At 32.2% G+C, this 27,072-nt stretch overlaps 4 protein-coding genes across 12 annotated transcripts; 2 read left to right on the top strand and 2 right to left on the bottom strand.

Moving 5' to 3' along the window:
• Positions 1-21: 21 nt before the first annotated feature.
• Positions 22-3,726, bottom strand: LOC107420712 (uncharacterized). The gene is made up of 3 exons (XM_016029744.4): positions 3,228-3,726; positions 1,420-1,511; positions 22-727 (listed from the first exon to the last, which is right to left on the bottom strand). Exons 1-3 carry the CDS (start codon positions 3,375-3,377, stop codon positions 316-318), a joined length of 654 nt encoding a protein of 217 aa, XP_015885230.1. The 5' UTR covers positions 3,378-3,726; the 3' UTR covers positions 22-315.
• Positions 3,727-4,307: 581 nt separating this feature from the next.
• Positions 4,308-8,409, top strand: LOC107420716 (pentatricopeptide repeat-containing protein At5g25630). 5 transcript variants are annotated; one of them, XM_016029748.3, is made up of 4 exons: positions 4,308-4,501; positions 4,875-4,947; positions 5,875-6,780; positions 7,360-8,409. In XM_016029748.3, exons 2-4 carry the CDS (start codon positions 4,897-4,899, stop codon positions 8,242-8,244), a joined length of 1,842 nt encoding a protein of 613 aa, XP_015885234.2. In that variant the 5' UTR covers positions 4,308-4,501; positions 4,875-4,896; the 3' UTR covers positions 8,245-8,409. The 5 variants fall into 5 exon arrangements, with proteins under 5 accessions (XP_015885234.2, XP_015885233.2, XP_015885235.2 ...); XM_016029747.3 differs by having other exon boundaries at positions 4,814-4,947; XM_025074808.2 differs by lacking the exon at positions 4,308-4,501 and adding an exon at positions 5,136-5,282 and having other exon boundaries at positions 4,830-4,947.
• A 1,853-nt stretch (positions 8,410-10,262) lies between these two features.
• LOC107420670 (rhomboid-like protein 11, chloroplastic) lies at positions 10,263-13,364 on the bottom strand. Of its 4 annotated transcripts, none has more exons than XM_016029685.4 (7): positions 13,041-13,360; positions 12,198-12,322; positions 11,720-11,805; positions 11,555-11,595; positions 11,307-11,473; positions 11,156-11,218; positions 10,263-10,633 (listed from the first exon to the last, which is right to left on the bottom strand). In XM_016029685.4, exons 1-7 carry the CDS (start codon positions 13,279-13,281, stop codon positions 10,472-10,474), a joined length of 885 nt encoding a protein of 294 aa, XP_015885171.1. In that variant the 5' UTR covers positions 13,282-13,360; the 3' UTR covers positions 10,263-10,471. The 4 variants fall into 4 exon arrangements, with proteins under 4 accessions (XP_015885171.1, XP_024930189.1, XP_048332490.1 ...); XM_025074421.2 differs by having other exon boundaries at positions 12,198-12,308; positions 13,041-13,183; XM_048476533.1 differs by lacking the exon at positions 12,198-12,322 and having other exon boundaries at positions 13,041-13,183.
• Positions 13,365-15,197: 1,833 nt separating this feature from the next.
• Positions 15,198-20,616, top strand: LOC107420663 (signal peptide peptidase). 2 transcript variants are annotated; one of them, XM_016029677.4, is made up of 12 exons: positions 15,198-15,411; positions 15,594-15,725; positions 16,359-16,474; positions 16,573-16,724; positions 16,837-16,922; positions 17,440-17,567; positions 17,868-17,918; positions 18,407-18,493; positions 18,622-18,691; positions 19,325-19,461; positions 19,765-19,842; positions 20,290-20,616. In XM_016029677.4, exons 2-12 carry the CDS (start codon positions 15,686-15,688, stop codon positions 20,365-20,367), a joined length of 1,023 nt encoding a protein of 340 aa, XP_015885163.1. In that variant the 5' UTR covers positions 15,198-15,411; positions 15,594-15,685; the 3' UTR covers positions 20,368-20,616. The 2 variants fall into 2 exon arrangements, with proteins under 2 accessions (XP_015885163.1, XP_015885164.1); XM_016029678.4 differs by having other exon boundaries at positions 15,198-15,431.
• The last annotated feature ends 6,456 nt before the right edge of the window (positions 20,617-27,072 follow it).

The raw sequence follows: 27,072 nt of genomic DNA, 5'->3' as shown, positions 1-27,072 counted from the left end.
ATTACCGAATAAAACTAAATATATACAAAGTGAAACAGATGGCAAACTTTAATTGAACTTTGTTTGATTTCAGCAAAGAAAATATGTTGACAAAAACTGCCAAGTGAATGACAATCAATATCAACTTCCTTGTCTCTCAAGTGAAAACTGGATCAAGTTGGAGAGCAATTTCATCACTTTCCCAAATCCCAACTTCAAAAATCTAAGCTAGCAATTTAGGAAGTTCTCTAGGAACTGCACTCTTTTCCTGACATATTTTTTTCCACTATGATCAGCAAAGCCACAAATAAACGGTGATAAGTAGCTGTAGTTGTTTCAGCCATCTTTTTGACCTTTTCTTTCCTTTAATGGTAGAAAAGACTTCACCCATTGCTTCCATTGAGCATCTTCTTGCTGCTCTATCCATGACAATAAGCAGCTATCTAATATGCAGAAGAAGTTTACATACAGGAGCTGATACCTCACGGGTACAAATCGGAAATTCACTACTTGAAGAACTGGCCATACTCCTCCTTCCAGAAGAAAGGCAGGAAGAAAGTCCCTTTTTACATCTTCCTTAATTTGCGGAACACTTTTTCCAGTGGAAAAACCCATGTAAGTGAAGAACACAAGTAAATCCAAGGGCCCAAATAGGAACCCATCCACTGCAACTTTAGTAGCAACAAACCGAAATGACTTTGGTCGCAATCGAAGTCGCAACCTTATAATTCGGTCCAAACCTTCATACCTACAAAAGGTTAGTAAACATTAAACTCCTTAATCAATGAATATGAATGGACACATGCATCTCTCTCTCACTCCTTTCCTCTTACTCTAAAGCTTCAATTCAATCTAATCTTCATAACTTCTAAGTTCCACCAATAAATTTTTAAAAGTAAAAATGAAATTATCCCATGTCCTAATGCATCTGTTATTGACCATCCATCTATTCTGTAAATTTCAAAAGCATCCTTGGACTAGCATACATTAAAATGCAGGTTGTTTTAAGCTTCAATGCTTTTCGTTTGCTTAAATGTACCAACAGAGAAAAAGGGCAGGAGCAACCATCAACAGAAAGCTTGACAAATAGAAGAGAAAATTCAAACCTGACAAGTAGACTAGCAAAGTACATTAAAAAAAAATAAAAAATAAAAATAAAAAAATCTTGATTTGGATACTTGGCTGAATGCAATGCATTCCAAGAAAAATTTTCTTTTGTATTATTTAAACGTGCCACTTAAAAATAGGTCAAGGGTATGATAATGTTTGAAAAATATCATGGTCGAAGTAGACCTTCCAAATGCAAATAGAGATGAAAACTTTACAGCGTCACCCCCAGGATAGCTCAAAGATCAACAAATCAGAAAAGAATCTTCTTGAGATTGATTTTGGATAATGTACAGGCAATTAGCAGGTAAACAAAGCTGAGGAAATACTTACCAAAAGTGCCCAACTGGCCCAACAAATCCCAACCCAAAAAAGCTAGTTGTAGCCACTCGTTTCCAGTTGATTTTGAATTCTTTATCTTCATCCTGATATACAGAGATAGGTTGGTTATTCTATTAAAGAGAGGGTATGCATAGTCTACTAACAACCATTTTCTGCAAAAATGCCTGTCACATGATATGACATGGGAATGAGAAATTTTCAAATGCACATATTTCTATTACACACTGTCATATTTGAACCTAAAACATAAAATAATGATAATCCTAAAATGAAGAACTTGGAATGGCTTCATAATAATCTCAAGAATCAGTGGCTTTTCACCAGTTTTCAGCTGTGTACATTCAGCACTTTCAATTCTAGAAGGCTACATCAATCATAAAATATCTTTGCTTATGTTAATTCTTAGGCCCCATTTATGACAACTTTAGCCTTTACTTTTGAGTAGTAAAAGAAGGGCAACATAAGTTACAGTCTTACAGTTAGCATTCGGAAACTTGACGTAAAAAGTTCTAATGGGAGAATAATGGTATTTACTTTTGCCATTGGGTAGAAATAAATCAAAAATATGAAAGTCTAATTAAAGTTTAAAACAGCTTTGTAACGAGCTTCTAGGAGAAGCTGCATTTTACAGTTTTTTGCTAATAGCTCTTCTAGCCCACACACTTTGGAAGCAGCTTCAATTTTGTGCCTTAAAAGCCAAACTTCAAAAGAAACAGCTAACAATGAAATGCACAGCTGTATAACCTCCACACGTCACAAGTAACTTAAACAGTCTGGTGCTTCTAAGCCACATCACTCCATAAATTATTGAAAACAAAACTTCCTTTAACTTGAAAGGTTTAACTATGCAAACTGAAAATTGAATTGAAGGAATATTCTACTTATGTGTAATCTCGTCCATTACTCATTTTAAAAACATTACAAAACGTTTTGTCATCCCAAAACAAACGTCCCTCAAAATCAAAACATGCAGAGTTCTGAAGCAGCATAACTTACATATAAACATACATATGTGTATAGGTTTTCAAAAGAAATATGTCTTATTTGTTGAAGATGACCATCAGAAAAGATAGGACAACATCCTACAAAACAGATATAATGGATATGATAATAACTAGAAAATGAAGAATTTTAAAACTATCAATAATGGATATAATAATAACTGGAAAATGAAGAATTTTAAAACTATCTCTTATTTGAACATGAAAACCAATGAATCAGACACACTTCATATGTAAAAATTGATGAAACAATCTCTTATTCTCCCACTTAAAAATTACTTCATTATGGGAAAGGGTTAGCTAAAACCTTCTGTCACATCCTTTTAATTGTGGATCAACAATACCGCTGCTAATTTCCAACGTCAAAATTTCATAGTACCTTTAAAGTTTACTAATTTGGACTGGCTATTCTAGAGTGTGCTAACGTGTAGAATGTAGCACGGTCTCAATCATCGCCTATAAGAGAGTATGTGATACATTAATTCTTCCTAAACATGAGGAATCAATTCGATTAGGTTGCTAACATGATCAGCTCGTATTTCACAGATTCAAGACAAAATCTTCAAGTTATTACACATTAATAACAATAAGACTAACAAGCAGGAGCAAACAGTGAGCTCAACTTTCATGGCAAAATGCTGTGCATTTATGAACAACCAAACCAAACCAAAATACGACATATAGCCATTTCCATCAAACAGTTGAGCATCACAACAAAAACGAAGAACAGCCCAAACAGTAAAAAAAAAAAAAAAAAAACCGAGAAATGCAAACAGAAAACAGAGAAGAAGCATACACCTGAATCTGAAGGCTTGTCTTGGCCGTTGATTGAGTGATGGTCTGGGCTGCTATATCACCAAAACCCCATATCAAACTCGAGCTGATGACCTGTGTCTTAACTGGATGAACAGCCAAGGAGTTCTGATACCATTTCCACAATCTAAACATATATGAATATATATATATATATAATATACAAAGTATTCAAAAATTCTGAGAAAGAAAAAAGTAAAAATAATCTAGAGAGAGTTTGATCAAACTGTAGGTCGTGATCTGTGAATGTTCATTTGCCCCTTTTGGGCTTTTGGGAGACCTGAATATTCGGATTTTTCTTTAATCTAATCCTTAGAGCTTTTTTCTGAGAAATTGAAATTTCCCGGAATTGTCTTTCCATCAGAAACTCTCATTTTCCGGGAAATGCGTTTCTGGCATCAAGCATTCGATTTTGATGCAAAGCTCTTCTTACTTTCCTTCTTCCTTTCATTTTTTTTTTTTTTTTTATAAAAATCTTTAATGGAAAAAAAAAAAAAAATTGAATTTGTAAAATGTTCACTGAAAAAAAAAAAGGGCATGTATAAGTTAGGGGCAAAAGGGTAAAATTGTGCAGTCAGTACAGGACCGAGCCGGATAGGGTTTGACATTTGCTCTTCGATAAATATTTATCCAAACAAACAAATTTTGTTTGATGTAGACCATATGGTATCATGGTTATTTTATTTGTTTGTTTTACAGGACTTTATCCATTTGCAGTAGTAAATAAACTACACTATACTCTTCGAATGGTAAGTAAAAAAATAAAAAAAATAAAAAAGCTATATTCTTCGAAAATATAATAAATATATCAATAACTAAAAATAATAGAATATGACAAATACACTATTTATTTAACGAAAAAAAAGAATAAATGCACTATTTTCTTCGAAAATATAATAAATATTATCCACAACCAAAAATAATTAAAAAGAAAATTGATCATGACAAATATACAATACAAATATCCCAAAATAGAATTTTTTTTTTTTTGATAAAATAATAAATAATAATAAACCCAGAAATGTGAACCAAATTTTGACAGGAGTATTGAGGGCCTCATCTTCCTTCTTTTTTTTTTTTTTTTTTCCTTATCTGTTTATTTCCTGTACGGACATGGATAATATTTTACCCATTTTATGGTCATGGGTCTCCATGCATTTGCATCATAATTCCACCAGCAAATTCCATATCCCTTTCTCTGTCTCTCACTCTCTGCTTGCAACTCGTCAACAACCACTCACTCAGGCATATATATGCAGGTTATTTCTCATATTACCAAACAACTTTCTCGTTTCTTGGGTTATTTTTATTTCTCATTTACCAAAAAACATTCTTGTTTCTTGGGTTATTTTCATTTCTCAGCCTTTCTATTTCCATGAATCTCTCTTCTTTATTTTTCCATCTCAGAGTGTATATTGCTTGAACTTGTCAAATTAAGTTTTTTTTTTTTTTTTTTTTAAGTTTATTTTGCATATATTGGTTTATGAAACGTTGTTGAGGTTCCATGGTTGGCTCTTTGAGTTTCTTCTTTAATACCTAAACTTTCCAGTAAATCATTGGTTTCTATGTAGGAACTTTATTGCAGTGAGTGTGAAAATGAATAGAAGTTCTTTTGCTTGCCTTTCTGTGTAGACCATTTTAAAGTTGGGTCCAAATGAGAGAATCAGGCAAAAAGAAGGAACGGGTTCAACCATTACCAAGCAAGGTATATTATGTCAACAACTCGATGAAAAATCTTTATCTGAAGCATTTTCTCCTCATAATACCTATGGGTATATCAAAATTTTTACGTTTAAGCCCACATGTCTGAGTCAAAATTATGATTTCAAAAGTTGCAAATAAAGAATTCGATCAGCAAGATGAAGAAATAAGGGATTGTTTCGTTTTAGCCAGGGATGCTAAAATGGTTGGATTGCTCTGGAATGTTAACTTTAATGATGCTTGGGAAAGGAACTTTTTCCTTGAATATGGCAATGGCAGATGTCATTTCGAGGAACTGGGGAGTTGGAACATGTTGAATGGAAGCAGGGATTTCATAGAGTTAAGTTTTACATGGTCTGGCTGTTTCACTTTTGATCCATTGATTACTTAGAGGTTTCTCTTTAGATATTTACATAATCTGATTATGATAGTTGATTTTGTTTGTCCTGAAGTACACAAGTTGAGGATCTGACATATTAAGCTTCTATTGTTAAATAGCTCAACTTCAGATGTAATTGATAGAAAAGTAGTGCATTGGTTAAGAATTATTATTGCAGGCTTTTGTACAGACGTAATCATTCATTAAATGTATGTGCTCATTGCTTCACAAAGAAAAATACAAAGTGTATAATCTGTACCAGTGCCCCAAAGGGAGCTTGTACACACAAATATAAACTATACCCATGTAAACCCTGTTTGTCATCACTACAAAGCAAAGTGATAAAAATTTTGTCTCATCCATTTGTCTTAAGTGACCAACTGAAAGAGGACAGCCATGTTTACAAGTTCTTGCCAATGGGTTACTAAAATGTCAGCCATCTTCATATAACATATTGCTAGCATTCCTTAATTTGTTCTTGATGTTTGAATGAAGTTCAGGTAAAGTTTGTTTAGCCAAAGATTATGATAGTCCAACTCTTTTACATGACAGGAAGTCCAAACACATGATGAGAATCATCCAATTTCAAAGTCAACAGGCTCCCTCAATCAATTTCAGTGCACCTCCTGCATGATGAGGGATAGTTGCCAAACTGTGAGATCAAGAACAAGACTAATGAACATTCTGATAGAAAGAGGAAAACCACAGGATGTGCAGTCCATTTTTGATGGATTAATTGAGGGAGGGCATAAACCGTCATTGATATCTTACACAACCCTCCTGGCAGCCTTAACCATCCAGAAGCGCTTTGAGTCCATACATACAATTATCTCACAAGTGGAAGAAAATGGAATGAAGCCTGATTCAATATTTTATAATGCTGTTATTAATGCTTTGTCTGAATCTGGGAACATGAAAGAAGCCATGGAAATATTTAGAAAGATGAAGGACAGTGGATTGAAACCCACCACCAGTACTTATAATACATTAATAAAAGGGTATGGGATCGCTGGTAAGCCTGAAGAATCCCTGAAACTGATAGAGTTGATGTCTTCAGAGGAAAAAGTGAAACCCAATCTCCGGACATACAATGTGCTTGTCAGGGCATGGTGTAATGTAAAAAACATTGAAGAGGCTTGGAATGTGGTATATAAGATGATTGCTTCTGGTATGCATCCTGATGCTGTTACTTACAACACATTAGCAACAGCTTATGCTCGGGTTGGAGAGACAAATCGTGCTGAAGGGATGATTTTAGAGATGCAGAACAATGGAGTGCAACCCAATGGGAGAACTTGTGGTATCATCATTAGTGGATATTGCAAAGAAGGTAAACTGCAGGATGCCTTGAGGTTCCTGTACAGGATGAAGGATCTCGGGGTGCACCCTAATCTTATTGTGTTTAACTCAATAATAAAAGGTTTTGTGGAGGCAATGGATAGAGATGGATTCGATCAGGTGAACTATGATCTACAATGATAGTTTTGATTGCCGTCTAAAAGTAGATCTATCAATGCATTGCATTTCCTATTCCAAACTGTCAAAGCAATAATTTTTCATTTGCGAGTAATTCTGGAGGAATAGTCTAATAGTTTCAGCTCTGTTACGAGTGAAATAGGCTTTTAAATTGCATTATTTATGCCACTAATCAGAGCCTATTTTCTCACTATAGAAGACATAAAATGAAACAAAATGCACTTCTTCTCTGCTATAAGCATAATGTATCTATCACTATTCTGTTTCCATGATTACGTCCTTTCGCCCTTCCTTTTGCATCTTAACTTTAGTTGACTATATGATTGGTTTCTTGAAAATAAAGTAATTATTAGTATTAGGAACTTAAATAATGCTTCCAATCCAAAATAATCCTTTTTAGTTTAAATTTCCTTCTACTCTCAGTTACTACAGAAGCAAGAAGAATTTGAGAGCAGGATCCTGTTAGTATGATTCTTAAGTGTCAATTAGTGATTTTTTCTCAAGACAGAAGTCATTTGTTCCGAAAAGGTAATTATAACTCATGCAAAGCAGTAATTGCAGGTTCTGATGTTGATGGAAGAATTTGGAGTCAAACCAGACGTGATAACTTTTAGCACTATCATGAATGCATGGAGCACAGCAGGATTCATGGAGAAATGCAAGCAAATCTTTGATGACATGGTGAATGCGGGCATAAAACCTGATATACATGCATACAGCATTCTTGCTAAAGGATATGTGCGTGCTCAAGAACCAGAGAAAGCTGAAGAACTGTTAACATCGATGCTTGAATCAGGAGTACGTCCAAATGTTGTGATTTTCACAACCATCATGAGCGGATGGTGCAGTGCTGGTAGAATGGAAAATGCATTACAGATTTTTGACAAGATGTGTGAGTTTGGAATTTCTCCGAACCTGAAAACATTTGAGACCCTCATATGGGGTTATGCAGAAGCAAAGCAGCCATGGAGAGCTGAAGAACTGCTCCAAGTTATGAAAGTTTTCAAGGTTCAACCTGAGAAATCCACTGTCCTCCTCGTTGCAGATGCTTGGCGAACCATCGGATTAACAAGGGAGGCAAATAGGATACTGGGTGTTATGAAAAGGAAAGAAAAGACCCATCAAACGGAAACAGAAGAATCACCTTTGGAGAGCTTGGAGAAAAGTTATCAGAAGAAATCTTATTCCACTCTGTTACAAATACCAACTATAGTTACAAGTGATCAAAAAGGGTCAGTTCCAATGACAAAAAACAGAAGAATGGTGTTGAAAGATGGTGATTTTTCAATGGAGAGCTCATTTTTTGCCACTAAATCAGTTTATCAGCTTCCTCATAGTTGTAAATTTGGAGAAAGATCGCCAATTATATGCCGAAAGCAGTGTGAAGGGAAGCTTGGTATATATGGGCAGTTTGCACAGTCATGTACCGTTGTGTTCTTGAACTGAAGGAAAACCACATATTCTGCTTCATACAAAAAGAAAACATGTTCATACAGTACATAGTGGGACTAGATTAATTTGTTTTGCACTTGAAAAGGTGTTTGTTATCCTAACATTCTATACTTAATTCTATGAAAAATTTTATAAAGAAAACAGTTATAATTTTTTTTATTTTTTTTTTTGGGACTCTTTTTTTATGTTAAAATATTTACGTTTGTGTTGACCACGTATAATCGCTTGATTAGTTTGACATATGATAATTGATAACTAAAAGAGAAATAAACGTTTTTTTTTTTTTTTTTTTTCCTGGCCCTCAGTTTTCACTTTTCAGCAGTCATGCGCATGTGATTTGAGAAATATTTAAGGTTTTCACTTTCCACTTCGACGGAAGATTAGCTTGACAACAACAACAACAACAACAAGAACCCAAAACAAAAAAAAAAAACAAAAAAAGGTGCTGTCTCCTTTCTTTGGCTTTTTTAATTTAATTTAAATTAGAAATGAATGTATATATGAACGTCACTAGTGCGGAAATTTAGATAAAATAAAATAAAAAGTATAAAATACTAATCACTCCCTAAAATACTAATCACTCCCCATACACCTCGTCATGACTTTGCGAAAAACCACACCTCCCCCTAATCGCTTCATGAAATCATAGAGTTAAAACTTAATAATCAAGATTCTTTCGTAAATAAAAACAAAAACTATACATTTTACGTAAATAATCGTGAAAGAGGTAATATATTAAAAGAGATTATTTTATATATCTAATGCTTTTGAAATAATAATAATAAATAATAAATAAAAATCTAATGCTTAGATGTAGATTAGTAATTTGATCAGAGATATTAGGTGGAAATAGACAAAGTAGAAGAAGGTAAAAGCATCCATGGTATACGATGCAAACAGCGACTGCCATGTTTTTTAGGTGGGAATAGGAAAAGAAATAGAATATCTATTTAACTTTATATTTGATTAATATGTATGTTAAAGAATATTTCATAGAATTTAATGACCTTATATTTGTTTAATTTGTATGTCAAGGACTATTTAGTTTTTAGGATTAACTATTTTCTTTTTTTTAAGGAATATTTATTTCTTATAAAAACTTAAGAAATAATCATTTTTTATTCAAATATGGTTTTCTTTTCTTTTTTTTTTTTTACAATACAAATATGGTAAACATAAAATTAATAATTCTTAAGAATCTTATATTTGATGTGTTAGCCATTGCTTTTGTTTGCTTTTTTTTTTTTAATTTTTTTTTTTTAACAATTGAAAATAGTAAAGGTTAATTCATGCATGGGTTTCTATAAGCCTGAATTTGGTTGATTTGAATAGAAAAAAAAAATTTGGAAATTAAAAGAGATTTTTTCAATTTTGAGCTTCATTCTATTAATTACAGAGTTGGATTTTGTTTGATAGAGAGAGAGAGTTTTATGTAAGATTAAGAGAGATCCAAAAACAAAAAAGGAGTTTAGATTCATCACTTGTCTCTAATTGTAAAGTCATGTCTGTCTCTTTTTTTTTTTTTTTTTTTTCTTTCTTTTACAAAAGTTGAAGATAATAATATCTTTTTCTTTCTCTTACAAGGGAAAAACAATATAAAAAAACTGACCCAGAGGACAAAAATCTATGGTTTGGAATCTAACGGTGTTACTCTTTAATTGAGTCATGAGAAGGGCAAAAATCATAATTCCCCCACAGTGCACCGTGATGATTGTGACAAGGCCCAAATCCAAACATTTCTTTTGCCTACATATCATATACAGCAGCTTTGCTGGCCTAATAGCTTTTACTCCCAATAAAAGGTCTACACTGTGTTATCTTGGATCGAAAAATAGCATAACATAATGGTACCCTTTTGTAACTCATATAAACCATGTATTTAGAGGGATTATGCATTATACTCTTTAAATACACACACACATATATATTTCCAATCTTGAAATCCAGTCCCCCCCGCCCCCCAACCCCCTTCTTCCTCTCTTTCGTTTTCATTTTATCCAATGCGCAGAAGGGGAAAAGAATAGAAAAGCTTTAATTTAATTAGGATCATACTTTACACTGTACAGTGAAGGATGTTAAATATCTTAGATAATTGATCATGTAACAAATATGAAATGTAAAATAATAATAATAATAATAATAATAAATGACCTTATTTTTCATGCCACGATATTGGTGAACCTTTATTGAGTTCCTCTTGTTTCCTATGCAAAGCTGATGCTTACTGATCTGGAGAATCTGAAGGAACTTTCCTTAGAAGCCATACCAGAAGTACACCGACGAGAGCACCAGAGAGATGAGCAATGTGATTGATGCTCTGCAAGGCATGGCCTCCACGGAAGGGCCCAGACAATGCTGTTGAAGCTTGAGCTGCATCCATAACCTATCGTGCCCAGCAAAAGCAACACAGGCTTCATTAAGTATAATATATGGACACCTCCTTTAGCTCAATAAGAAAATATATTTCTCGCAGTAAATAAAAACTTAGAAACGCTATGAGACAGGACAATACAAAGCGGATCGTGTAATAGAAGGAAGGCAGCTGATCTGCATATAATTACATAACCCAATAAAAGAAATAAATTGATGTTATGCAGGCGCAGAGACATAATAGAAGGTGCGCATGTCAGCTGACATAACAAACATTGTTCTGAAATTTGAATATTTCATATACCTTGACCCAAATTCTTTTCTTTTTGTTTTGAAATTTTAATATTTCATATATTTTGACCCAAATTCTTTTCTTTTTGTTTTTTCAGATATTATAGATGATATACAGCCAGCCATCTAATATAGATTAATGAGTAAGAGATATTTCTAGTTTACTTTGAACTTTATGTAGGAACAACATTTAATCATCAATGATTTGCTCTTAATATTATTTAAGAGAAAAATAAGTGCTCACCTTTTCTATAACAAATTGGCCCAATATAAGCACCTCAAGAATCTTCCGCCAGTCCCAAGACATCTGCATAAACAAAGGGGTGTTGGTCCCTTAACATGGATTTTTATCTTCATCACTAGGACAAAATTCAAGCATTCTGTATTTACAATACCTTTACAAGTACACTAATAGTAAATAAGCCAAAAACAGCACCAGAGGCTCCAACAGAAACTGCATTTCTTGGTAGGACCAACCACGAAACAAGGTTTGCTCCAACGCCTGTAAGAATGTAAGAAAGCCACAATGCAAAATTTCCTTCCTCTTCTTCAACAAGCTTTCCTGTAAAGAAGGGTGCTATCTATTTTCAATTTTTTGTTGCCAATATTATTCTCCTGATAGAAAGAAGAATGAGACCCTCACCAAATATATACAAGAAGAAAAGGTTGCTAGAGAGGTGGTTCCTGAAAAGGATGGATGGAAGAAAGTGAAATGATAAAGTTACGTAGTTCAGAAATCTAAGCTTTATCAGATGATATGGGTTCTGAAATCTTATTTTCATGCAACCATAGAGCATAGAGCTCTCACCAATTCGCATGACAAAAAGTTGCTGTCAGGAACTGGTACCACTCTGGAAAATTGTGGTATAAGTAAAGGTTTTTGATTCCACGTACCTAATAAAAAGGAAAAATAATCTTGTGTCAGTTTAACAGCCCCTAGAAAATAGTAAACAATTACTATGATGCATTCTATATCAGATACAGATTTTCACTTTTTGCAAATTCTTTCCCAGTAGGCCGGGCATATCAGCATTGGTCTAACCCGTCTACATTTCCCTCAATTTAAATTGTTACAAGCTGCTATCTAATATAATTCATGACACCCCAAACCTATAGTGCTAATGGTCAAGAGATTTTTTTTATTTTTTCAATCTTTTGTTTTCTAAGAGGAAGCAGGGTCATGAAGGTAGGATAAATAGATTGAATGCCCCCTTTCCCTCTCAAACCACACTTTAATGCTGTCCATTGAACATACTTTATATACCCTAAACAATATAAACTACTACCTGAAACACATGATCTGCCACATATATTCCCAGGTTTAGAAGTATAACCCAGAATATTCCATTTACGCGTCTCTGTGGTTTACGTCTCTCTTCTGGCTTCCCAAGTTCCAGCTGTGACATCATATCTAACAAACATATTATAATGTTGCTTAAATACCTGTTCTTCCTCTATACATAGTAACCATTGGAGAAACATAAAACAGAAACAAAACAACAAGACAAATAATGATTCAAAAGACCAGATATGAGTATAACAACATACTACAATGTGGAGCAAGCTTCCAATGGGCAAACTCACGTCCATATGAGCTTTGTTGATACCGGGAAGACATTCAAACTCTGTATGTCGTTCATGGAAGTTCTCGGGTTCTCACAACCTAACAACTATCTATTAAAGCTGAGCTAACTTTATAGGTATCTTTTTTTTATGGTCTTTATCTCCTGCATCCCTAATACTCATTCCTAACAAAGAATTCATACTAACAAGTAGGAACCAAGTATTCATCCTTTAATATGTTTACGAAATACAATCACGAATGGCACATTGTCAATACCAAATCCGTAATAATTAAGAATAAAAGAGCTTCTTCTATAACTACAACTTAGTGAGGTTCGTTCTCCGGGAAAAGAAGTAAAGTGGGGGGCAGAGAGAGAGAGAGAGAGAGTTTCCAATTAGTTTTCATGCTTTGGAAAAAGAAAAAGACGGGAAAAGCGTCAACTTTCACACACGCCAACTGCTTGTATAAATTCCTTAAAGACCAGTTAACCAATAAACCACAAAGGAAAAATGTATCTTTTTTGGAAAGAAAGAGTCACAAACATAAGAGGATTAGAGATACATACCTGAGCCATTCATCTTGCATGCTGTGCGAGACCGAGAAGCGGGAATTGGGTGCAAAGGGAGGTGGATTCCATTGGGCTTCGAACTTTCTCGAGAAATGGAGATACGTGGAGGAAAGTTGAGAGAGGTTTTGGTATTGGAAATGGAAAAGAAGTTGGGCTTGAATTTGACGTTGAGTGAGAGAGGGTGAGACAGAGAAATCATGGCCTCGCCTTGGCATGAATAACGAGGTCTTGTGGGCATTTTGAACCTGCTCTCTCTCTCTCTCTCTCTCCCTCACACACACACACTTCTTCCTTGCCCTTCCCTGTTACAGGGTATATATATGTATATATGTATGTGCGTGCGTGTGTGTGTTGGAAAAATAAAATAATGCTTTTTAGAAAATGGAAGAAAATTCTACGAAGTGCTAAATTCAATTTAAACCAATTTTATTGAATAAATACGATTCAATAGTAACGCATTTATTATAACCCATTGGAGAGGAAAATTTTCTCTTCAAACCTGCAGATATATTTAGTATCTGTTTGGCAAAATAATTTTTTTAAATGAAAAGTTTTATTTAAAAGTTAAATTTTTTTTATAAAAAGATAAAAATATTTAATAATAATTAATAAATATTTATTAACTAATAAAAAAGCATTTTCAAATTATTTTAGGATCTATTTAGTATAGCAGATAAAAATAAAACTTTAGTTTATAAAATTTTATATAATATATTTTTTTGAAAAAGAATTTTTATTAAATAGTTAATAAGTTTTCGGTTATAAATAAAAAACTGTATTAAATACTCAATGAGTTTCCATATAAATTAAAAAAAACTATATTAAATGCTTATTGAATTTCATATAAATTAAAAAAAAATTTAAAAATATAAAATTTGAACTTCTCTAAAACAGTTTAAAAAAAATTATTTTTTTAATCAACAAGTAATTATTAGCTTTTATCAAACATCCTTATTTGTTACGCTTTTGGTTCTCAAATAAAGTTTTTGATAAAAAAAACTTTGCCAAACAAATAGAGAAGTCTAAATTTTAAATTTCTTTAGAAAAGTTTTTTTTTAAAACTTATATGAAAATACAATAAGAATTTAATATGGTTTTTTAATTATAATTAAATATTTATTAGTTTTTTAAGAAAAATATTTTGATTAAAAAAATTTATTATATAAAATTCTATATATTAAAATTTTAATTTCAACACCTATACCAAACCCCAAACAGACATTTAAAATGTTACAATCATCGGCTCAATTTATGAGTACTAATCTATTTAAATTCTATTTTTCTTTTTGAGGTCATATTTAAATTCTATTTAATTCAATATTTCATAAACTGTATTGAATATTACAGTACCATTAGTGCCCAAAATCCTAAATTTGGTGAGTCTGTTATTTTTGTTGTTTGAATTGAGGAGAGAAGAAAAGTGCAGTACACGTTTATTATTCTTATTTTGAATTTAAATTTATCAAAACACATATAATTTTGTGATTAAGGCAAGCATAGAAGGTAAATAATAATAATAATAATAATAATACTTTTCTTGTCAAAAAAAAAATAATAATTTTTAATATATAACTTAAATGAAAATTATTAATCCAAAATCAACACAGTTGTATTTATTTTATTATTTTTTGGGGCAGTTAAATTAGTTAAGCAATGTCTTCGAATCTTTTTCGTCACAATTTTAATAATCATAATTTGTTTTTCAATCTATGTACTATTATTTATTTATTATTACTTTTTTTAAAAATTTTGAGCGTAGTCAGCCGTGATGGACAATCCAATGAAACGAAAAGAGAAGATCTTTTCAATTTCCAAATTCCAACATGGCACAATCTAATTGGCCCTAAAACCTCATAATACGTGGCTCACGTAAAAAAAATCCAAATCCGTCATCGAATTCACGACCCCGTTCGGTAAATCCCAGTGCCCTTTTACGAAATTAAAAGCAAAATTAAAAAAAATAATAATATATATGTATTATCCAGAACTTATTTCTACATGAGATGTCATAGTAGGATCATAACAGCCAATAAAATCAGACCACGCAGAAAAGAAGTCGCCGTTTGACTAACAAACTGAATCCTGATTGGGCGGTTACGAGATCTATACGTAGAAAGGTGCTGTCCTTTGGTGAAGCCTAAATTTCCAACTTGAAACCGCTCTTTAACCCTTGCAGCCACACCACCATGGATTTTCATTTTCCTCCACCTCCGGTAAAACCCTAAAAGGCCTGCGACTTATCAAAATCTTTTATCTTTCTTTTCCGGTCTCAGTCCTGTTCTTTGTCTGTCTGTCTCTCTCTCTCTCTCTTTACTAGGCGGGCTCTCCGATCTGCAAGGCGTTACGATTTTCTGCGCCACTCCGACTGGTAGGCCTAATTTGATTTTTGTAAGTAGCATTTGAAATTGCAATGTTTTATGTATCTGTTTGTGCGTGTGTGTGTGATTATTTTCCTGTAAAAATGTATCATTTTCGTAAATTGGAGATTATTTTTTTACAGTTTTTGGTGTGATTCAATTCGTAACGCGTTGTGATTTTTGTTGTTGGTAGGGGTTTTGACCACGGAGGAGGCCGTTTGGTGGGAGATTTCAGTTGGATTTGGTGAAAAGTGTATTTCTTGTAGATTTAGTCATATATAAACCATGAAGAACGTTGAGCGAATAGCCAATTTGGCTTTATCAGGTTTGCTTCTTCTTTTTTGTTTTTACGCTGAATTCAAGATTTTGTCCCTGAATTATGGTTTTTAGTTGATAGGGTATTTTTATTGTGATTGTTCCTTGGGGCTTGGTATGGAGTACTCATATAGATAAAAGTTTCAAGGAAAAGTTAATTCATGATGGTATGGGGCTGTGATATTGGGGTTGGGGGTATGAATTTGTTAACTTCACGCTTTGGTAATTTCTTCGGTGTCTGTTTATTTCATGGAGTTGGAGGTGGTGAGAGATCCTGTACTCACTGCTTTTCGACTTACAAGTTCACACTCCAATTCTAGGAATTCCAAATGTATGCCTCAAAGGGCACCATTTGTTTTTGCTTTTGATCCGGGGTTCCCTGTGTTGTTCACGTGCTTGAAAATCTTCCTCTTGGGAACCCAGAAAAGAATTCTAGTGTTTGAGTTATTTAATTCTGAGGCGTGGAAAATATCTTTTTTTTTGTCAAAAGGAGTAGTTTGTAGAAAAAGTAATTTGGCTCCGTTAAAGTAGTTCCCTATGTCATATGTTACAGGGCTAGCAAAGAATGGTACGAACTTTTAGTTCGCAGGAATATTGAATATTCACTTTTTGTGTTTTAGTTGATATTTTTTCTTCGTTGCAGGTTTAACGTTGGCACCACTTGTTATGAAGGTAGATCCAAACTTAAATGTTGTTGTGACTGCATGCCTTACTGTTTATGTGGGTTGCTACCGATCCGTAAAGCCAACTCCTCCTTCAGTAAGTACAGTGGCCATATATGCTAGTTCTTTTCAGCTTCTTTCATTTTCCTTTTTACCTATGATTAAACCCTTACAAATGTATGTTTAACTCTGCAGGAGACAATGTCTAATGAACATGCTATGCGTTTTCCTTTTGTTGGGAGTGCAATGCTGTTGTCACTATTTTTACTCTTTAAGTTCCTATCGAAAGACTTGGTTAATGCTGTGTTGACCTGCTATTTCTTTGTTCTTGGGATCATTGCGCTCTCGTATGTTTTCTTAGTACAGCTTTATATTCGATAAAAAAATTTTATACGATAAGTAGAAACTTGTTGTATCTGTTTGATCCATAATCTCAAATGCTGCTTCTGCTTTGTGCAGGGCAACATTATTACCTGCTATTAAGCGTTACTTGCCAAAGCATTGGAATGAGGACCTTATCATATGGCGTTTTCCATACTTCCGTTGTATGTGATCTTATATTCTGATTGCCAGTTATCTTTAAATTTCCAATTTCTAATCATTTGAACTTATCTTTAAATTTCCAATTTCTAATCATTTGAACTTTGAAGTTAGCCAATGAAATTGCAGTAAAATTAACACAAATTGTAGAAAAACCTTGATTACCTAGCTTCCCTTGATTTTTGGTTGCCTTGATTCAAAAGTACCATATTTGTTTACAGCATCAATTCTTATTTTGTTTTCCTCTTACATTCTGTTCTGAAAGATTGTTCTTTGCTTTGAACAAGGCTAGTTTGAATGTTCCAAATTTGCATTTGTTTTTATCATGATTTTCCAAGTCTATCAGGAAAAATAATAATAAGCCTTCAAGTGTCTTTACAGTTCTTGTTTCAAGATAAGTCTGTCATGATCTTGTGGCAACCTAGTTATTCTTATCGTCCTCCAAGTTTTACTTGATCCAGTTGACCTTATCTTGCTTGCGTTATGCAGAATGATATATTTCCTTACACCTTTCTTACACAGCTCTGGAGATTGAGTTCACAAGGTCTCAGATTATTGCTGCTATTCCTGGAACCTTTTTCTGTGCATGGTATGCTTCACAGAAGCATTGGCTGGCCAACAATATATTAGGTCTTGCCTTTTGCATCCAGGTCTGTTAACCTATTTAAAACATATTTTGTCTTCTTTCTTTCTATCCTTGATTTTGCATTTTTCAGTAATGACTCATTCTCTTGATATTTCCCACATTTTCTGTAATTTTGAAAATTAATCTTTGAAAATTAATCTTTTGTTGGATGTAATATTTCATGTATTTGTTGGGTAAGGAGTGATTATTCTAGAGGCACTTCCTATAATGGGGAATAGTTGATGAATCTTTAATTGTCGTACACTAATATAATTATTACTATACTGTGAACTAAAAGACATATATTTATTTTGTTGTTTTTCAGGGAATTGAAATGCTTTCTCTTGGGTCATTTAAGACTGGTGCCATCCTATTGGTAAGTAGGACTAGTGGATTTGTGTGTTTGTTGATCGTTTCTGGTATAACTAGTGTTGCAGCAGCATACTTTACTCCAGTTTCTGTTATCATCATCTGTTTTCTATCATGTCTTATTTGTCAATTCGTAATAATTTCTTGCTGTGGACTTTCTGTATATGTTTGTCAATCATGCAAAGACATTCACATGCATACAATGTGTTAAGTATGTATATGTATTGAATGGTGTATAGTATTTTTGTGGCAGTGAATGCCTCTTCGATACGGTTTTATCAACTTAGCTTATTCCACTGTCTCACTGTGCTAGCCTCTTGTGTGTTTAGCTGGTTAGGCATTTTAATTTATAGAAATAGTAGTATTATTTTTCGAGACATGTATTTGTGCCACATATAAGTTGCATTCTTCGTATTCACCAAAAAAAATTGTATTCTTCTTTGGTGTCTTTCTTTTATCTTCTTTTTCTGACATTTCTCCATTTAATGCAATCAGGCCGGTCTTTTTGTGTATGATATTTTCTGGGTTTTCTTCACCCCAGTTATGGTTAGTGTTGCAAAATCTTTTGATGCTCCCATAAAGGTTAGTATTCTAGCACATTCTAATTTCCCACAAATATAGCACTCCTCAGTATTTTTATTCTCCTATGGAATTTAATAAGAAATATTTGTTTTGTATGTGATCCCATGGTAAACATTTTTTATTCGCAGCTTTTGTTCCCTACAGCAGATTCTGCACGCCCCTTTTCTATGCTTGGACTTGGCGACATTGTAATTCCTGGTAAGTTTTTGAATTTAGGTTGGTATTACTTGCTGCATTACCATACATACAGTTAGTTGTAGATATGGGAGAAATAGAATTCAGTTCCCTCAACTCTTTCTTTTTCTTAGTTTCACATTCTCCATGTCATCCTTCCTTCCAGAGTAAAAGAACATGCACTCCTCCTATGTGGTTTGGTCTCATAGAAATCATAGGCGCACTTGGCCTTGACAATTTTCCCTTTCATCATTTCCTTCGGAAACGTTGCTTCTCAATATATATTTTTGATATAGCCACATGGTTTTCAATTAGTGACTTCGATCTCATGCATAGATTTATCTTCAGAATTATCAGTGTTTATTCACATGTTGGTATCATTTATGCCATGGATAGGTTGTACTTGCTAGAGCTTTCACTTTCAATCAAGATTAGAGTTAACTAGGCGTTCAGCATCCCTTTTTTAAGCAAGTTTTCCCTTTATGAGTATGGACATAAGCAGTGAAGCTGATCAAGATTGTTTATTGTGAATTATTCGAATGCTTGTATCAATCATCAATCTGCATGTATTATATATGCTGAAAGTACATTAACAAACTTGATGATTATATTATTTGTAAGTGGTACTTACATGGGGTGTTATTATTTTTTCTTTAGGTATTTTTGTAGCTCTGGCTTTGCGATTTGATGTGTCTAGAGGAAAAGAGAGCCAGTACTTCAAAAGTGCGTTTTTGGGTTACACAGTTGGTTTGGTTCTTACAATTGTTGTAATGAACTGGTTTCAAGCTGCTCAGGTGAATAATAATATCGCATAATCCTCTTCATTTATTTTCTTTCCTTCTCATACATATGGGAGGAATTATTCCATCACTGTTGAATTCAGCCTTCATATGTCTGGCTTGTTTTCTGTCAAAATATATGTGTGAATATGTGTGTGTCTCTCTTTCTGGCTTGAGGTCAGTGGAAGTTCGAAGTGCTTCTTAGTGAAGGGGATCACTCCTCTTTCTTACATTTATCATTTTACTCCCTCACTTGCTTTGAATTTATTTTTCGTTTTCTCTGATCGTCAATTCTGTTCTTATCTTGCTATGTTTCAGCCTGCGCTTCTTTATATTGTACCGGCTGTTATTGGATTTTTGGCAGCACATGTCATATGGAATGGTGAAGTCAAACAGGTTTGTCCACTCGTGCTTACATCAACTCGTTCTTCTGTTTCCATGGATTTTATGAATGCATAAAAATAGATTATTTTATCATATAGAATACACATCCAGTGGCAAACGCAATGAAACAGGTTGCAATAGGTTGCTCTTTCATTTATTGTAAATTTTTTTATGAGAAAGAACCTTTGCAGTCTTTTGTTGGGTCTAGATGCGCCTATATACTTATCCTTGATTTTTAAGTTTTGAGCGTGTTGAGAAGTTGCTATTACGATAGTCTTGTAACTGCAAAAGAATCACTATGATCCACTTTTTTATTCCCCAGATTTTTGCAAGTTGTGACTCTAATTTCGACGATCTTGTTTGAAGCTGAAAAATATTATAACTTGTTGGACGGGTTAAAATAATACTTGTTTAAGATGCTGGTCTGTTTCTCATATTGGTCTTTGTTATGCTTTGCAGTTGTTGGAGTTTGATGAATCAAAGACTACCAGCATATCTCAAGAAAATGTTGATGAGAAATCTAAGAAGACGGAATAAAACATGACGCTCCAGACAGTGAAAAATCTCCTGGTCAGAAGAAATACTGCTTTTCTTTTTTCTTCTTCTTCTTCTTCTTTTTTTTGTTTTTTTGTTTTCTTTTTTTTGGGGGCTCTTTGAGGCCCCTAAAGCTCTCAAAAGCTTTATCTTGGCTAATTTATGAACTGCACACCGTTGTAACAGATTTTGAAACAAGGATGAAAATAATATTTTAGCTTCCTTATATAACAAGACATACAGCCTTTTAGATTTTGTGGTGGAAAGACTTACGATTATTGCATGGTTATCTTTTAAAATCCTTGAGTACTTTTCGAGGGAAATGCCGACGTCATTTCTGAGGTTTTATTTTTTTTGGTTTTTTCTTGAACAAGGTTGTTACTTATATGTTCTACTTGCATTTTTTATTTTTTTTATTTTTTACTTTTTCTTATCAAAACTACTTGCATCTTTTTTTTATTTATGATGGATTATCTCAAATTAAATTTTAGCTAAAATTTCCGTCACTGCCAATCACAAAAGGAAACGTAAGCTTCGGTTATAAGGCATAGGAAAATCCAAAACTTGAGCTCTGAAACTGAGGGCCAAAGCCCCGTTTTGATAAATACACAAAAGACCAAAATGTGGAGATGGTGATAAGTAGCCTTTTTTAGATAAGAGAAGAGTTTGATTCGGGCAAGCAACAAAGAAAACGAGATAGCTTATTGGAAACCATCTTCTATACCTTTTTGTTGTTACATCGCAATAGCTCTACCTTAAATGGATTTGACTTAAAGTAGAGATTACTTTTTTGTTCATTGGAAAAAGAAACAAAGAAAAGGAGACAGCTTGTTGGAAACCATGGTCCATCCCAATTTCCTCCTATCCCTTTTTGCTATCTAGAGATCTAGACTAATAATTTCCATCAAGATTTTACCCACTTGTACCATTATTTGTATTTTAAATAATTAATAATAATAATAAATAATAAATAAAAAAGAGGTTTTCCGTTTCCTTTACAGCTAGTTCAAACTAACATGAGCCTCGGTCCTTTTTTCATTGTAAATTGTAAAAAAGTTTGGTTTTCTTAGAGCAACCCAGTTGGATACGTGGGATGCTGGTCTTGATCTACCAGTTGCTTTTTTATGGTTAAAGCAACATATCCTTAATGATGTACAAAACAATCTCTAAGATGTAAGATGTGACCCTTTTTTTGTGGCATTAACAGAACAAAAAGATAAGCCTCAAAGATGGGACCCTTCAATGAAAACAAGAGGACCAACTACATATAACTAAAATAGCTGTTTGCAAGAAGTTTAAGGTGGCGTCCAATTCGACAAGAGACCCAAAGACTTATCCAGAAAACCAAAAAGAAAAAGAGTTTTGAGAGAATAATATCGAGTGCTAATTTCTTTCATATACCATCAACTTACCCACTTTTCAAGTTAATTAACAATAAAAAAGTATACAGGAGAAATTTACAAATTATTATAGATGTTAAAATAAATAATAATAATAAGTATACATATTATATATATATATATATGCTTTTGATAAAAAAATAATACAGAATATCTTGATCATATTAAAATATTTTAACTCTACTAATTTTATATAACTTTAATACAGTGAACATGCCCATCATAATGTAGACGCTAACAATGAGCACCAGCATTCCACCAGAAGAGTGCGTATAATGAAAAAAATGAGCACTAGCATTCCATCAGAAGAGTGCGTATAATTCATCAACTTTACAAAAGATTCATATCACATCCCAAATGAGTATGACCCATTGAAAATGAAATAGTTTCTCTATGCTGCAAATATCTATCCCACCCACAAACTCAAGTGAATATACAATTGACTATTCAGAGGAAGAAAACGGTCCTAACTTCATTTTTAAGAAATAAAATAAAACCAAAATTTTGGTGCTCAAATATCCCAAAAGTCTTCAAAGATATCACGTTAATTTCCCAAAAACTAAATTCTAAAATAGTTTTAAAAGATTCCCAATGTCCCATACCTCTAAAATACACACGCAGGGTGTAAGAATCACACACACTTCCACGCTTTGACTATAATTATTAAGCCAAGTTCATCCAGGATCATTAGTCAAGTCTATAGTCATTTGTTTGAATTTGTAGTTTTTATTGTAAGAAATAGTATCATCATGATTCCTCGCATATTTTGATGTATATTCCTGTCATAATGAAAATGGCTAAATAAGTTCTTTTGAAGGCGATGGCTAGTCGGCAAGTTGTTGGGTTAGACTACTAACATAGGTGAGAATTTTTAATAGCGTACTTGTAAACCTCTCAACTACTCTCTCCATCAAGACCGAATAAAATGAACGCATTTTTTTCACTTGTGTTGTTGCCTTGTTTGTTTGTCCATTTTTCTAACGATTGTTGTTATGTGCTTTATACTTGCATAATACTAATATTGTGTGGATTATTTGCTTGCAAAGAACACTAACAGTTAGCTTACAACCTATGAAGAGCTGGTAAGCACCGCACAATCCGCATTGCACGCTCGAAAGAGTGGGACCGTGACACAAGGCTTGAGATCAAGAACGGATAGACCATGGATACTTGGGTTGAATAACTTTGCCGATAGTCTTTAATTATTTATTTGTGCAAAACCAACAGTGGCACATTTGAAATATCTATTGGCTTAGGACCATTTTTTTAATTCTATTCCTACTCTTTTTTTTTTTTTTTGGGGGGGCGCCCCGCGGCAGGGATGTCAACGGGGCAGGACGGGGCCGGTTTTTAAAATCCCGTTCTTGTCCCTCGGGGAATTTTACATCCCATCCCCGCGATTTTCCCTGTTTCTTTAGGTGCGGGGCGGGACGGTTTTCCCCATTTTGTTTTTTAATTGATATTTTTTTTAAAAATTTATATAAAAAAATTATTTTATGATTAAAATATAAAAAAAATGACTACAATGCAATAAAAAAATAATAAAATACATCAAGGAACAAATTTACAATTATAATAAAATACATATTTAGAAAAAAAAAAAAGAAAATGATTTTACATAAATAAAATTTTATAAAAAATAATAATAAATAAATATATATATATCGGGGCGGGTTCAGGGCGGGGTTATTATTCCCCGTCCCCGGCCCGTCCCCGACTCGGTCTTATTTTTAATTTTTTGACAAATATATGGATTTGTTTGGCCATTATCTATTTTATAAAATAAAAAATTATTTTCAAAATAAATATTACATATTTGACCATCAATTTTCAAAAAGAATTTTAGAAAATAAATTAAAATAAAATAAAATTTAGAAAATATTAAAATAATATTTTTTGTTTTCTGTTTTTTATTTTTTTAATTTTGAAAATTATTTTCAAACATCATTGGCCAAACATTCTTGTTTCTAAAAAACAAATAAAAATAATTTTTTAAAATAATATTTTGAAAAATAAAAACAAAAAACATGATCAAACAATCTTTAAATTGGCTTATTTAAAAGATGCTCCTAGAACTTTTTTTTTTTTTTTTTTTTGGGGGGTGAAATTCTTTCATAAATAACTCACTGTTATATTTTGGACCGTCAACATCAATAATACTCTGCTCTACTTACTACTCTTATCAATTTATTTCTTATATTCCATTTTTCTTTTCCAAATTAAGCATTCAAACTTGATACCAGTGACACCTCTCTTTATTGCTTTTGTCTTTGTTCCCCATATTTTCTTTTTTAATATATATTCCATTTGTCTCTTTTCTTGGTCTGGTTTGATATCAGTTATTGAGGATATTCTCATCAATCAATACTGATAATTAGTCAAAGATAAGATTTAAGAAAACTAACAATTATTCAAACATTTACAAGACAACATGAAAATTAAATAGAAAAATGTAGGTGGTTTCTCAACAAGAACGATGGTTACCTGCAGGCTTCCAGTTAAACAATGACTTGACTGGTGGGTGCTGAAAGCTATCCATGTTAAAAAAACTACATCACCTGTGTCACATTACCAATTGTTACAATAACAGTATTTTCATTGAAATGACCTGAAACACATACTTTCTAGCCAATAAGATTAATGCTAGGGTGCTTTATCTGTGTATAGCAATTAGATAGCCATATTCAGCTCAGCTGTCTCAACAGAGAGGTTTTATCATTAAGAAGACGACTTAATTAATTGAAAAAGCACGAGTTGTATTGCATATGTATACAATTGATCGGGCTTCAGTATATACTGAATCTGAAGGATCATGAGGGTGTATAAGTAATTTAATATGACTGGGATATACATTATATATATAATTATATAATTTGCCCATCTTGTAATTTTGGTAGTACCCTTTTAAATCTGGTTGTTCCTTTCCACATGAAAGACTAAAAGTGAATAGAAGAAAAGATATCCATATTAGAGCATCCCAAAAGGTTTTTTATTTTTTATAAATTTTTTATTTTAAAAAATCAATTTCTAAAAATAAGTTTCAATCCATTCTATATTTTAACTTTTTAAAATACAGAATGGGTCTGGTTCTCCAAATACACTGTTTATTATAATATTATATTAATATTATTTAATACTTATCAAATTTCAAAATTATTATATTATATTAATATATTTTAATTACTATTTATTGTCAAAAAATAAAAAACAAAAAGGAAGGAAATATACATAACAATAAATGTTTATTGATAAAATAAAAATAAAGAATATGATATAAAAAACATTGTTGAAAAAATTTTAAAAGTTTCACTATTTATGTTTAAAGATGCTTTTTATTATATGAAAGATGTTTTTTATTTTTAAAAAACCCCTTAAAAATGCTCTTATCATATTAATATCCATAAGAACCAAATTAAGGTGGAAAAAAATAAAATAAAATAAGAGCCAACATTAAAATAGTTATCGTTTTGCTCATGAACTTTTTCTATGGAATTTTCTACCTGCCACAATTGTTTATGTGCTAATAAATTGTTCAAATCTTCTATCCTAACAAAATAAAGAAAGAACTTAAAAAATGCCACTAGAAAGATTTCTTTTTGAGAAACCACTAGATTTGTATGAAGCTTTAATTAACTGAAAAAAGGCCAAATTAATTAAATATAAATTAAACTTAAATTCTTTTATTACCTAAACCATTACAGCGATGAGCATGTTCTTTATGTCACGTGATTTGGATTTGGTCATCTAATCTTTTTCAGAAAGCTAGCTAAAAAATAAAATAAAATAAAATGTAAGAAAGTGTTGTTATTATTATTATTTATAAAAAATATTAGAAAGTTATGGCACTTTGACCCTGAGATCTCGATGCCCCATATCTATATTCTATCAGGGTAGGGGAAAAGGAATTGTTATCAGTCTGTCATATAAAAATGAATTAATTAAAAGTGCTCTGTTTATATACTAATCTATTACTAAGGGATGTATTCAATTTATAGTTTGATGGATTTAAAATGAATTATAAACTTTAAAGGATTTGATGGATTGTTATGGAATTCTACAGACTCCATAAAGATTTTGTAAGAATCCAATAAAATCTTTGGATTTAAAGGTGGATTTCATATTGACAATTTTTTTCACAATTTTCCTATTAAAATCCTTTCAAATCCATTAAAATTCATCATTTTTTAAGGTCTTTTAAAATCAATGACTTTTTGAATACCACCAAATTTTAAAAAAATTCTATAAAGTCCTAATTGAATACATCTAGATTTTAATAGATTTTTATAAAATCCATCAAAATCTGAATGGAATATCATTAGATTTGTATGGACTCCTTTAAAATCTAAATCGAATACCTCAAAACTTTAAAAGACTTTTAAAATCCTTCAAATTCTAAATTGAATACATCCCCTAAGTTATAGTAAATGTAAAAAAAAAGCTTTTATCTATTTATTTATTTATTTTGCTAAGAGCTTGATAAACAATTATAACGGTTGCATTACACATTTAAAGTGGTGGGAACGGGTAAAGGCTTGTGGTAGTGTACTATGTGTATATATGAGACTCGTCATCAATAAGAAAAAAGTGGATAACCAAATGTAAATAAAAAAATAACAAAAAGGGTACATAAACCTGCATTAATTGAAGAAGATGGATCTTGCAACTTGAAATTGTGTTTAAAGCTTATCTATATAAATATATATATATATATATATATATATATATATATACCTTTTAATTTTTCAGTTGGATCCCTTTTTGCTATGAGAATAATCCAATGGTAATAAATATTATTTTTTCCGTTATAAAGTATCAGAAATTAATCTTGGAATCATTGCAGGAAAAAACAACTAATTTGCCATTGGTATGTTTATAAGGAAGCAACTAATTAATTGGGTGTTGTTCCTTGTTCTGATAGCTAAATTGGACATTGTCTCCATAATCTAATTTTACAGTAATTAAAAGATAATAATTCCATTTAATTGTAATAATAAACTTATTTATCACTGAAAATGCACTTCTAAATTTTCGACCAGATGTTCCTCCTTCCCCTAAGTTAGTAATCAAAGTAGAGAGTATAGTTAATAATTGTCTACGTACTATGCCCTGTAATCTCATTAATTATATACCCAAGCGAAATTATTATACTAATTTGAATAATTTAATTACAAAATTAGTAAAACATGGCGTCATGACTGAGAGTATGCAGAATGTATAAATACATATATAGAGAGTAGGTGATGATTTCAGTGACAGTTTATTTATTGATGATTTCAATGACAGTTTATTTATTGACTTTTACATTTTT

Source organism: Ziziphus jujuba, chromosome 5 (genome assembly GCF_031755915.1).
Source record: "Ziziphus jujuba cultivar Dongzao chromosome 5, ASM3175591v1".
In the NCBI taxonomy this organism is placed as follows: domain Eukaryota; kingdom Viridiplantae; phylum Streptophyta; class Magnoliopsida; order Rosales; family Rhamnaceae; genus Ziziphus; species Ziziphus jujuba.
This window is presented reverse-complemented; position numbering and strand designations above follow the sequence as displayed.

Coding starts and splice junctions, on each gene's coding strand:
- LOC107420663 (XM_016029677.4), top strand. CDS start 15,686: ATGAAGAACGTTGAGCGAATAGCCAATTTGGCTTTATCAG. Junction 16,725..16,836: donor CTTGGGATCATTGCGCTCTC/GTATGTTTTCTT, acceptor TGCTTTGTGCAG/GGCAACATTATTACCTGCTA. Junction 18,692..19,324: donor TGGCGACATTGTAATTCCTG/GTAAGTTTTTGA, acceptor TTTTTTCTTTAG/GTATTTTTGTAGCTCTGGCT.
- LOC107420712 (XM_016029744.4), bottom strand. CDS start 3,377: ATGTTTAGATTGTGGAAATGGTATCAGAACTCCTTGGCTGTTCATCCA. Junction 1,512..3,227: donor AGACAAGCCTTCAGATTCAG/GTGTATGCTTCT, acceptor TCTGTATATCAG/GATGAAGATAAAGAATTCAA. Junction 728..1,419: donor GGGCCAGTTGGGCACTTTTG/GTAAGTATTTCC, acceptor AACCTTTTGTAG/GTATGAAGGTTTGGACCGAA.
- LOC107420670 (XM_016029685.4), bottom strand. CDS start 13,281: ATGCCCACAAGACCTCGTTATTCATGCCAAGGCGAGGCCATGATTTCT. Junction 11,474..11,554: donor TTTCTTCTTGTATATATTTG/GTGAGGGTCTCA, acceptor CCTTCTTTACAG/GAAAGCTTGTTGAAGAAGAG. Junction 10,634..11,155: donor GCCAATTTGTTATAGAAAAG/GTGAGCACTTAT, acceptor TGGGCACGATAG/GTTATGGATGCAGCTCAAGC.
- LOC107420716 (XM_025074808.2), top strand. CDS start 5,223: ATGTCATTTCGAGGAACTGGGGAGTTGGAACATGTTGAATGGAAGCAG. Junction 5,283..5,874: donor GGAAGCAGGGATTTCATAGA/GTTAAGTTTTAC, acceptor TTTACATGACAG/GAAGTCCAAACACATGATGA. Junction 6,781..7,359: donor ATAGAGATGGATTCGATCAG/GTGAACTATGAT, acceptor CAGTAATTGCAG/GTTCTGATGTTGATGGAAGA.